Source organism: Oryx dammah, unplaced genomic scaffold, assembly GCF_014754425.2.
Source record: "Oryx dammah isolate SB20612 unplaced genomic scaffold, SCBI_Odam_1.1 HiC_scaffold_4, whole genome shotgun sequence".
NCBI lineage: Eukaryota > Metazoa > Chordata > Mammalia > Artiodactyla > Bovidae > Oryx > Oryx dammah.
In genome coordinates this window covers 27,127,212-27,140,422 of record NW_024070188.1, presented here as the reverse complement: position 1 = coordinate 27,140,422, position 13,211 = coordinate 27,127,212, and the positions used below count along the sequence as shown (strand labels likewise).

The window sequence follows — 13,211 nt, the reverse complement described above, 5'->3', positions numbered from 1 at the left end:
CAGGTAAAATTACTCTTGGGACGCCATTTCATGAATTACTAAATGAAAAAAAGTCAGATACAGTCTCCTGTATCTGACTCCATTCAGGGATGGCTTCCTTCCACACAAGTTAGCCTTCCGGATAATGGGAATATATCCTTTCAATAGCCATTTTTATTACGTTATTACCTGTCATCTTAAGAGGCTATAAAATATAACTTCACCATCCTCATCATGAAGATCCATCACTAAAGAGTAGAATAATAATACTGTTCAGTGTCTACTGTGTCATTTGTTCTCTGCCATGTCATGTTGGCTGTCCCCTTGGACCTGATACGGCAGCCTCTGACTGTCCCAAGTCTTCCTGCAGCTGCCTCTACTATGCAGTCAATGGAGACAACTACTGTATGTTGCTGGCCACACAGTTCCTGGTTTGCCCTCTAATCAAGGACAGGGGCCTGTATCTAGATTTCCTGAAGAAATGCTAAGAGAAGGAACCTCAATGTAGTGGGCAGTATTAAATTCTAGGGTGTCTGGCCTCATATTAGCATCTAATTTTAAATGTTCATCTGGCTCCAGCACCATCTATAGCCATCTCTCTCTTCCTCTCCCCTCTCCTCCCTGCCTCCCCCTGCCCCACTCCCTGTGTGTGTGTGTGTGTGTGTGTCTCTCACACACATACCACAACCACCACCACTCACCTCCTGGGCTAAATCTCATTTCATAAATTTTCACTGATGCCAAATCAAACTCTCTTTTATATGCTCTGAATAGAAATAATACTCATTTCTGATATGAACCAGGTACACAGAATTCTAAGAATGAGTAACTGTATATTTATGTCTGCTATGAATATATAAGCTAACTAATGTGGGGATTATTATTTTTCTATCTTTTGTCCTCACTTCTATCCAGAATAAATAATTGAGATGACTAAAATTAGAAATCAGTGATTAGGTTTTTATCTTTAATTGCTGTCTCATTTTTACTGAGCTAGTAAGTCACAAGCTGGTTAAAATTCAATTTCAGTTCTCCTTACCCTGAGGAAATAAATATAGTTGGTTTCCAGTTCATACCCAATTACCTTGATTTCCAAAACACACATCTATTTTTTATTACAAGAGTAGAGCAGTTAATCAGAAAATATTCATAAAACTATGCTTCTCAAAGTGTGGGGACCACACACAACAGAATCACCAGAGGTACCTGTTAAACACAGGCCGTGGGTCTGCTAGAATCTCCGAGAGTGAGACAGTCTTTGGTGGGGCGTCATTTTGTTTAACAAGGTTTCTGGCTGAGTCTTCCTTTTCTTCCTGGAGTCTCCCTTCTGACATAGACTGCATAGTGCTAGGTGAGCGCCCAGCGCCCAGGAGGTTCTGCTGTTATCACATCCTGTACTTCCACCCTGTGCCCGGGGTTACCTCACCACCAGTCCTGTTCTAAAGCACCAACCGTGGCTCCCAGCTAGCACTCCCCTTTTCTCTGTCTTAACTTTTGGCCCCTTCCTAGCCTCTGGTACCTTCTGAGATTGTCTAGATTTTATTGTTGTCAAGAGAGAGAGAACTAATACCAGAAGAAGCAAGCCCCTCAGTGCACCCACTGGGATGGAAACAGAGTCAGCTATTCTAAGAACCACTCTCTCCCAGCGGTCCCCAACCTTTTTGGCACCAGGGACCAGTTTTGTGGAAGATGATTTTTCCATGGACTGGAGGTTGGGCAGGGGCAGGGGCAGGGGGTGGGATAATCCAAGCGCATTACTTTTATTATGCACTTTCTTTTTTTAAAATATAAATTTATTTATTTTAATTGGAGGCTAATTACTTTACAATATTGTATTGATTTTGCCATACATTGACATGAATCCTCCACGGGTGTACATGTGTTCCCCATCCTGAGCCCCCCTCCCACCTCCCTCCCCATCCCATCCCTCTGGGTCATCCCAGTGCACCAGCCCCGAGCATCCTGTCTCATGCCATCGAACCTGGACTGGCGATTCGTTTCATATATGATAATATACATGTTTCAATGCCATTCTCCCAAATCATCCCACCCTCGCCCTCTCCCACAGAGTCCAAAAGACTGTTCTATACATCTGTGTCTCTTTTGCTGTCTCGCATACATGGTTATCATCAACATCTTTCTAAATTCCATAGATATGCGTTATTGTACTGTATTGGTGTTTTTCTTTCTGGCTTGCTTTATTTCTAATCTAATGCCACCGCTGATCTGACAGGAGGTACCAGTCCACAGCCCAGAGGTTGGGGACCCCTGCTCTATCCCTTCCATTTACTTTTCGTATCAAAAAAAGTTCTCCCACCTTCACAGACAGCTGCCGCTGCCCTTGGCTAATAACGGTGACAGCCTCTGGTCAGGGGTCTTATTACTACAGGCTCAGCTGCCAGGGGATGGGTCTGAGGTCAGTTCACATGCCTCTACTATCAAACACATATGGTTTTCCTTATGGTGCTGTGGCCACTCATAGCCTTTTTCACTAATTTAACAAAATCCTTCAGCAGTACTTACGAAGAATTACAATATTCCACACTGTGCTAGTGTCTCAATCCCTAGACAAAGGAAGTATAAATGTGTTCTGGGTATCTAAGTTTTGCAGAAATCACACCTCCTGACGAATGAGGACATTACTATATTTTAATTTTTGTTTCGGCTTCTACCCATGAAGAGGTTAATTATGAGTCTGATCTCTTCAAATGTGAGAACTTCCTTGATAACTCTTTGATAGTTCTTTTCAGATTTTTCATAAGCTTAACAGAGAATGGATTGTGCCTGTCTATTTTTAATAATTTTATAATTTAAGTGTATTTATCAAAAGAACTTGACCAAAGCAGCTAAATGCAGTCAAAATTAGTCTAATACAAGTAAACAGAATTCAAGAAAAGGAAACTTTAAAGAAACACAGTGAGCAAAATGTAGGTACCTTATAGAACTAGGCCTCCACATTGATGGCCCCACTTCCTCCCTTCCTGTCTTCTCCTTTCACCTCCTTTAAAGCAGCACCTAGGTTTGAGGGCAGCTCTCTCTTCCCAACTCCCTCGGTTGGCAGCTGGGCCCTCTGAGGACACTACAGGGCCAGGCAGCGAAATCTCTTGATGCCTCTGTTCTGAAGCAGACTTTAAATTCTACAGAGTGTGTTTTTAACAGGTTTTCTTGTTCAGCATTTACACTTGGTGAGATGGCAAGATGCTGAGCACAGCTAGTCTACCCAGGTTCTATTTCCTACCTTAATGGAGAAACTGCCATTCTGATAACTATAATGGCAAGAGAGAAGGATTAGTCATATTGTTTCTTGCTTAGGAAAGGACTGACTGATTCACTTTTTCCCAAATAGCAGGGGCTCCCTCCAATAACTACACTACTTCAGTTTTTCTGTTTTTGTGAAGAAAATTCTAAACCTCTCTCCAGTTCTTCTGATCAGTAGTAGGTAGGTGCAAAACAAAATCTGCATTTTATCATTTCTATGCAACTCAACAAGATCAGACACTTCTATTCTCTGAAAGCAAATGCTTTCCTGCAGGCCCAAGAGAGAGGAGATACATGTATCCTGATGGCTGATTCACACTATTGCACAGCAAAAACCAACACACCATTGTAAAGCAATTATCCTTCAATTAAAAATAAATAATTCAAAAAAGAAAATGCTTTCTTTTTTAAAAAAAAAGAATCATATTCTCCTAAATAACTGAAAATCCAGAGCTACTAGAATATAAAATCTGGGCATATAGATGACAACAGGACTTTTACAAAGCCATATAAAGTGGCTTTTACAAAGCAGCTTTATTATACCATTTAGTATTTATCATAAATGCAGTATCATACAATAATGATATAATACCTACCAATTGTAAGTAAATCATTTCACACTAACTTACCAATGGCCTTTGTGTAATGCCTTGCACCAAGCAAAAGTTCTGGAGCCCGATACCAGAAAGTCACAACTACAGGATCCAAATCTGCTAGAGGCTTTAGAGGAGAATTGAATAATCTGGCAAAACCCATGTCAGCTAAAAAATAAAATCAATTAATAAGAACTCAGTGTGGCATGATATTATAACCATGATGACAACAGCCACTAACCTTTCAAAGCAATGCTTTTCAACCAGTGGTCTGTACCAGCACCAGATCTCCCCTTCTGAGGGAGATACTGTTATTGTGCCTATTTTACTGATGAAGAGACTGAGGTTTAGAGATATTCTGACTTGTCCAAAGTCATGGAACTAGTAAGTATAGAATCAGAATAAAAATCCAGGTCTGATTCCAGATTCCTGGCTTTCAGAGACAGAATAATATTTGTATATGTTTTTAAAATAAAGTCTAAAAGTTTTCATGATTATGACTTCTGTATGCCTATATATCTAAAATATTGAGTCTATCTTAGTTCAACCTGTGCCAGAGTTGGCTTTTATGAGAGAGCTGATTTAAGTATCTTCCCAACACGGTGTTCAGTAATGTCATGTTTGTGGCTTGAAATTGGCTACGGTGGGAGTATTTACATCACAAAAAACAGTGCATGCTATAAACTGGGGTGACTTTTTTCTGGTAAGCTGTTGTTACCAGAACATCACATACATGTTTTCAAGAACATATATAGAATACGTAAGAGAATTTGTTACAACTCAGCATTTAACAAAGCTCTATACCAAAGCTAACTAATTTAAATATTAGAAGTATACAAAAGTAGTAAAAAGATTATTACTATTGATACAATAATGTACTGGTTACTACTAATTTTGTTAAGATTTCCTAAAGAACATATACCTTATGTCTATAAAGCATTTCAGAGCTTACAAATGATTCTCATACACATCATCTATCACTTCATCTAATCCTTATAAAAATGCTGGTTTAATAAGTATTCTCCCCCTACCCCCACTTCTGTGATGAAGAATCTAAGCCCCAAAGTAGTTCAATGACTTGCCCAAAGTCACAGGGATAGGAAGTAAAAAGGCCAGTACTCAAGCAAAAACCATGTTATAATTTAGCAGCTATGTTCTTAACCATGGATCTGATATACAATAGATTATACATGTGATAATTGCATGTCACAAAGGTAAAAAAAAAAAAAAACCACAAAGATAAGCCTCTATAATTTGAAATAGGTAATACATACAATATATTTTGATTATATAATGGTCCCTAGTATACTACACAATGCACAAGCAGTACATTAAAGTTGCAACTACACAGTATCATTTAATCTAAAACCAACAGGCTATGATATGCATTAAACTTTTAATTTACCGTGATTTTATTTCTTTAGAGTTTGAATAATTTACAGGACTTTCTGAGAATGCTTTGGAGAACATAGGCCTTAAAAAATAAAGCTATCCAAGGATGCCTGTGCTGATGCCTACGCTTTTTAAACCAAATTTCTCTATAGCAAACAAAAATAGTCAAAACCAGTCTACCAATATTACACCTACCTCAAAGCACTGCTTTATATACTGAACAGATGCTGACTGTTGTTGATGGCAAAGTAATATGATGGAATACTCTTCCCTCCATTGAAAAGCATTCTATTTTTAAGTAAAGGCTAAAGCCAATATTTCTCCCCTTATTCTCTACCTTCTTAGCTTTATGTAAGCCACATCAATTCACTGAAAAATGAAATCAAGCCCAGAGAAACAAGACTCTTAAAAATAATTCCCATGTATTGTATGAACTTCAAAAGAATTTCAAACCATTTTTCAAATGATTACTAATTTAGACAAATGTAACTAGCCTAAATGTTACTAACACCTATTTTCCTAAAGTTGGATATGAGTTAAATTATTCAGTTCAACAAGAGGTAGTAAAATTGTGGTGTGGGTGCTGATTAGTATCAAATGACAGAAAAGCAGCAGAAGGCAATGCTTACATTCAAGGAGCTTAAATAAAGGTGAGATGACAAAATATATGGAGTAGATAAAAAGGGTAAGTACTGTAAGACTAAAAGGAAAGTTGCTACTGGTTTCTATTAGACTCAAAGTCCCTTGCAGGAAGAGGTTATGTCTCCATGGTTTTATCTGGAACAATGTTTGATAAACATTTGCAGAAGTGGACTAAATGGAAAGTGTAACTTGAGCTGGATTCTGAAGGAGGAACCACTGTGGACAGTAAAGAAGGCAACAAGCATTTTAGGAAAGGCCTGCAAGTCTCAGATGCTGGGAGCGGAAGCCTCTGATACGGGGAAGGGCACCATGTGTTTTTCAGTCAACTATGCTTTTTCTTTCAATCAAAAAAGAACTATATTTAAGTGTTAAGCATAGATATCAAAGCATTATTGGTTTTTTAAAAAAATAATGTGCCATTAAAATATAAAAACAACTTAATCAACTAGGTTAACTGTAACTGTTCACTAGATCTTTGATACTAATTGTTGTTTACTTTTAACCCTGACTTTCTCTCTAATCTTGGGTAGAATTATAATCCTAAATTCTTAACAATAAGGCAACTGACTGGCCTGGCTAGAATACAGAATTCATGTTGAGTAGCAGAGCTACTTGGGAGACTAAGGAGAAGATAAATTTACTGGGATAAATGTGATGACAGCACTGGAGACCATAAGATGAGGATGATGAATTTGGTTTGGAATTAATGGAATATAGGTTGCCAGCAAGACATCCAAATAGTTAGAGTGAGAGAATAGAATTTGAGATCCAAAGCGTAAAATCATTTTCATAAAACCCAAGATTTTAAGGCCACAACTTATCAGTTCCCTAAAGAAGTAACTGTAGAGGAAGGCCATGTCTCGAGCCAGTGCCTAGGATGTCTTCAAACAGAAGGTTAGTAGGAATAAGAGACAAAAATGAATAAAATACAGAAGTCACAGCAAAAGTAATAGAAAAATAGAATTATGTGATGTCACAGAGACCAGAGTAAAGACACTCACACCACCAGACTAGCTAGAAGAACAGATGACAAGGCAGTAAAGGAAAACGGAGACTAAACACAGGCTACTAGACGTGGTAAGCAGTTTCAACAGAGGAACAGAATTGATGTCAGAGAAAAAAATTAACAACATAATAACAGATTAGGGGACATGAAACCAATGTGTAAATGATTTTAGAAGTAGAGGAACAAGGGGAGAAAATTGAACAAATGGTAAAGAAAACAAAATGGGTATGAGAAAATTTATGTTAAAATTGGATTACGAGTGCTTAAAGGTGAAAGAGGAGAAACTTGAGAAGGAAAGAACGGAAAAACTGTAATTAGAAGGACTAAAGTACAGCAGGAAGGTATTTAGAAGCTAGACGGGCACGGGATAGGACTGAGGAGAAAGAGACACTTTCTCAGAGGCTGTTTCAAAGGCAGAGCTGTGCTGACAAAGCGTGGCCAGTCAGGTCATGCCAGATAGCTTTGCTATCACTAGGCAGCAGTGTTTGGAGTGAAAGAGACCCCAGACTTGGAGTTCAAGTCCTTCCTTTGAAAGGCCAAGTAAGCTGCCCTCTCTGTAAATCCAGCTTTACTTATCTGCAGTACCTACCAGAGGGTGGCTGTGCAAAACAAATGAGATGACATACCAAAGTGTCTATTTCAGTGTCCCCCACAGGAGGACCATCCTTCACTTCCCTTTCACGAATGACTAGCAAAAACTTGGTACTCAATAAAAGTGTGAGGGTGAGAGAGAAACAAGTGAGGAAGGGTAGAAAGGGGATGAGAGGGAAAGAAAGCAGCCACCCGGTTCTTAATTAACATCAACAGAACTTTTTTATGACTCAATCTCAAAACTCAGAGTAGAGGTTAAAGAAAAGTTGGTTTAGAACAGCTTCTTCAGGAACTGGGCTAGTGAATTAACGGAAGAAGCAGAAGACCAGGCAGCAGGGTGCGCTTGCTTGGGTCAGGACAGAATGAATTTGTAGCAGGCAAAGCTGGCACAATTCTGGATCATTTCTAGCACGATAAATTCTAAGAGCAAAGAAAGCAGCTTGATAAAATTTACTCTAAAATCTTTCTTAAAAGCACTGAACATTGAATAAATTTAAGTTCTATTATAAAAAAAATTTAGAATAAAGCATTGCTCAGCTTCTTTTCTCCCCAGATATGTCACAGGTATACATGATACCAGTTTCTTTTAGCACGTCCAAGGTTGCAGAGAAATTTTTAGTACAGAAACAAGACTTCTGCCAGTGCCTTAATCTAAGACTGGCAAGTAAGAGTCTACACACATATATATTCATTTGGAAAAGATACGCTGGTACCTGGCACAAGACACGCAGCAGGGAGAGGGGAGGGCAGGGGAGGTGTCTCGGAGGATCTGTGTGTATAAGTCAGGGTCAGGGTGGGAAGGACGGATGCAGGGAAGCATTTGGTAAAGCTGAGACAAAAGTAAGATTCACGGGATTATGTTTAGGGTGACTATAATAACAGCAAACAGTAGCATACAGTAGCAGCATAAACACATGCTTGGAGTCTTGGATGGGAATGAATTGTTGCTTGCCTCGGCTTAGAATTACAGAACCTTATTTTGGGAATAAATCTGAGGGATTTTATAAACTATCTCCATTTCCCAACATCTTGTCTATGAATGAGGAATTAATTTTAAAATTCCTTAAAATAAGAGTATTAAAAAGGGAAACCATCTTTGCAGTCACTTTAGTTTCTTAATAAGGTATTTTAGAAATAATTACCTACCTATTTTGACTCTCCCCCTCTCAGGACCTTCTCCCATTACTAGGATATTTGCTGGTTTCTAGAAATAAAAATAGAGCATTCAAATTACTATATTCTTTTGACATGCTCTAAAATGGAAAAAAGTTCTTATAATATGAAAATGTCACTTTTGGATTTTCATCAAAACTATAATTGAATAGCAAGTACCCTCTACATTAAACATTTGACATACTTGAAGTTAGCACTAACTTTCCAAAAACATCCTTGCTATAGAAACATCTTATTTTCAAAATTATATCATACAAATAATCACAAAGGAATTAAAGCTATCATTTCTATTTACCCCTCAGAAGTAATAACTAGTAATAATTTTTAAACCTTTACAAATTATAGGCTGTTCTATTACTGCCCACAACAAAGGGCTTTTGTGGTTGAAAATTTTTATATAAATTCCCAGCCACAAGATAATTACCTTCATTTAACTGAGTCAAGTGGAATATTTCTTGCTAAATAGTTCTAAACTACTGTAGGAAAACATGGTCAACATTCAACAGACTCCATTAAAATTCATATACCTTCTAGTTCATGCAAAAGTGAAATTCCAAGTATAATCTCAAGAAGGAGGAAAATAAAAGTCAAGGCTAATACAGAGTCATATAAAGAAAAGGGTAAGCTGAAAATGTATCCACCATCTTTTAAGACTTTTTAAAAAGTCATTCTTATCTGTAGACATTTGAGTAACATTTTAAAGGAGAAATTAACAGGATTTTGTGACTAATTGAAGGCAGAGAGCCTTTGGGGCAAGTAAGCTTCCTCTGTAAATTCTCTGAAGAGAAAATTTATGATTCATTTATTCAATCAATGAATATATTTTTAGTGTCTTCCAGGACAGTGAACCATACTAAGAATTAAAAGGAAAAATAAAAGCACATGAAACCAAACTCCTAACTTCCAGATGTTCACTATATAAATAGAAAGAAATATCAGAAGCTTTGTGTAATACTAGAAGCTAATGCTAATTATGAATTATAAAGAAGACTGAGGTCTTGGGTTAGAGGTTAAACTAGATTACTTTTAAGATCTCTTCCAATTTGCTGGCTCTTTTTAAAGTCTCAATGAAAACAGTAAGCACTAAAAATAAAAATGAACAGGGAGGAAATGATTAGAGTTTCCATTGTTAAGGGAAATGTTCACTGAAGGTGGGGGGCAGGGGTGATGTCCATTATCCAGATCCTGAAAAATGAACAGGAGCTAGCATGGTAGAGCACATGAAAGGTAATGACATAAGCTTAGGAGAAAACAAGTCTGACTTGACAGAAAGCAGAAGACGAATGTGGTAGGCAGCAGAATGAACCTAGACTCTGCATTGTCTTAAATGCCAGGTGAAGCAATCTGATCTTTATATTACAGGCAGCGAGATTACAGGAAGCGTGAGTGAAAGTCGCTTAGTCAAGTCCGACTCTTTGTGACCCCATGGACTATACAGTCCATGGGATTCTCCAGGCCAGAGTCCTGGATTGGGTAGCCTTTTCCTTCTCCTGGGGATCTTCCCAACCCAGGGATCGAACCAGGGTCTCCTGCATTGCAGATGGATTCTTTACCAGCTGAGCCACCAGGGAAGCCCAGGAAAGGGGGAGGCATCAGAACTGGGTATGGATCATAAGGGCTCCACCCAAGGACTGCTCAGCGGAAATGAAGACAGAGTTACAGAGCTGAGGAACATTTTAAAGGAGAAATTAACAGGACCTACTAACTAGTTGAAGGCAGAAGATTAAGACAAAGGGTGATACAGATTTCACCAAGGTTTTGAGTTAATGTGACTGGAAGAATGGTGTCTTTGCGATGGAAAATTTATGAAAGGGACCGATTTGGGAGGGGGAACAAGAAAGAGAAGATGACACGTGGAGCTGTGTGAGAGGCCTGGCCGCACTAGTCAGGACAGCGGAAATAGGAAGATTCAGATTTGAAGTTTATTGTCACTGGAGTGTGATAATTGAAGACATGAGACATGATTAGTTAACTATAGCAGAAAGAGAAAAACAACATCAGACAAAAACCAAACCTTCAAAATAAGTCTGACAACTATTTATCAAAGCTCCATTATGTATAAAACACTATATTGCAGACTTTAGGGAAATAAAGAAAAATAAAACATGAAGCCTTATCTTCCATGAACTTAATAGCTAGTAGGGAAAGAGAGAGAACTTTTTAGAGTACAAGGCAGATTACAGAAAGTACCAAAACAGCAAAAGAAATTGCTGGGATTAGATGATTCTTCTCAGTGAATATCCGGGTAGTCTTTAGGAAGGAAATGACTTTAGATGAATTTAAGAATGACTTAAGATTTTGATAAGCATAAACAAAAGAATGACTTTTCAGGCTCAGAGAACCCAAAAGTTAGGAGCACAGTCACAAAGAAAACCCACAGACATAACATGCTGAAGAGCCTAGAAGTGGTATGATATGACTAGAGCATAGAAAGCTCAGGGAAGAAATAAGGCTAGGAACTATGTTGGGAATTAAATGTCACATTAGAGAAACTACAATTTATTCTATAGACTGAGCCGAGACATGACACTGAGATAATCAGATCAATATTTAGGAAAAAAAAAAAACCTCTGGTAGTATTATGAAGGATGAACTGCAAAAGACAGATGGACCACAAAGTAAAGACAGAAGCCAGTTGGAAGTGGACTACAGCTGGGGAAAAGTTAACTTGTGACAACAGTCATGGGGAACATATAAGAGCATTTCAAGGTAAAAGCTCAAGATTTGGCATTGCTTTTTTTGCACCACTTTCTCTACCCTCCATAGTCATTTGTTTAACAAATACTGACCGAGCATCTAGCAGTAATTTAGATCCTAGAGATATCATACTAAACAAAACCAGTCAAAATCCTTAACCTCATGAGCTTATATTCCAGTGGGGAAAAGAGGATAATAACAAATATACATCAGTATTGATCAGTACCGTGGAAAAATGAGAATAAAAGAGATTTCTGCATCTAGTTTTATGGGTGACTTCTGTCCATGGAATTCTCCAGCAAGAATACTGGAGTGGGTTGCCATTCCCTTCTCCAGAGGATCTTCCCAACCCAGGGATCGAACCTGGGTCTCCCACATTGCAGGCGGATTCTTTACCAGCTGAGCCGCCAGGGAAGCTCACTCTTAATAATGCTCTTGTCTTGAAAGCTATTTTGTATAACACTACTGTAGTTGATTCTTTTAGCAGTTTGCATGCTATATCTTTTAATAGCCTTTTACTTTCAGCTTTTTTTGAAATCAACATAAGTCCAGTACTATAAAACAATAATTAAAGACATATGCATTAGAAAGGCAGAAACAAGACTACTGTTATTTTCAGGTGATATAATTATCTACATAGAAAGCCCAAAGTATTTACAGACAAATTATTAGCAATAGTAAAAAAAAGTTTCACAGGAGGTATGGCTACTTGAACAGTACGAACAAGTCAACTGTACTTCTATATGTCACGAAAAAAAAGCTAGGAGATACAGTTTTTCAAAAGCAGCATTTCTATAGCAAAAACAAAGCAAAAACCTGTAAGATGCCTAGGAATAAATATATCAAATGATTTATAAGATTTTTATGTAGAACACCTTTAAACCTTATCTTAAATGACATTAAGAAGTTCTAAATAAAGAGCTCATGTTTATACATAAGAAGATTCAATATAGTAAAGACATCAATTCTCCCCATAGTAATCTATATATTCAATGCAATTTCCATCAAAATTCCATCAGAGTTTCCTTGCGGAACTTGAAAGCCTGATTTTAAAATGTATGTGGAAGAGCAAACAGCTAAGAATAGCCAAGAGAGTCACAAGGTATTAGGAGGAGGGGATGAAGAGAAGAATTTGGCTCATGATTTATCTTAAAGCTATCGTAATTAAAACAGGATGAGACTGGTACAGAGACAGACAAAACTGATCAATGGGAGAGAATGGAGAACTGAGGGAATAAGAACCTCAGATCAGTGGAGAATGGAAGAATTAATCAATAAACAGTGCTGGAATAGCAAGTTATCCAAATGGGGAAAAAATAAGTAAAATGAATCCTCACCTCATACCATATATACAGTAATTTCAGGAGGATTAAGGAATTAAATGTGAAAAACAAAACTTTAAAACTGAAGGAAATAAAAAACTGGAGTATATCTTTCTGACCCTAAAGTAGGGAAGAATTTCTTAAACAAGATACAAAGAATAACCATAAAAGGACGGACTGTTAACTTGGCAATTAAAGCAATTTCCAATCATCAAAGATCAGGAAAATAAAAAGATAAACAGGCAGAACTATTTGCAACGTGGATCAGCCACAAAGGTTTAGTATCCAGAATAAAGAACTTCTACAAATCAAGATGAAAAACAGCATAACAGAAAAATGGACAAAATGTCTGCACAGGAATTTTAAAATAGAAGAAAACAGTTTAACCACTAAGCATATGAAAAGGTGCCACATCATATCAACAATGGGGGAAATGCAAATGAAAACCCCACTGAGATACCATTTTATTATACCTAGTAGACTGGTCAACAATTAAGAACAGCTGAGTAGGAAATAGGTCAGGGGAAATTCCAGTACACTGCTGGTAGGAGAATAAAC

At 37.7% G+C, this 13,211-nt stretch overlaps 1 protein-coding gene across 4 annotated transcripts in view; it reads right to left on the bottom strand.

Moving 5' to 3' along the window:
* CDK19 (cyclin dependent kinase 19) overlaps window positions 1-13,211 on the bottom strand; it is a 171,289-nt gene that overhangs the window by 18,829 nt on the left and 139,249 nt on the right. For all 4 annotated transcript variants that reach the window (XM_040238493.1, XM_040238494.1, XM_040238495.1 and 1 more), the window contains 2 exons: window positions 8,608-8,665; window positions 3,867-3,998 (listed from right to left, as the gene is read on the bottom strand). In XM_040238493.1, coding sequence (XP_040094427.1) covers window positions 3,867-3,998; window positions 8,608-8,665 — 190 coding nt within the window. The remainder of the gene's footprint in view (window positions 1-3,866; window positions 3,999-8,607; window positions 8,666-13,211) is intronic.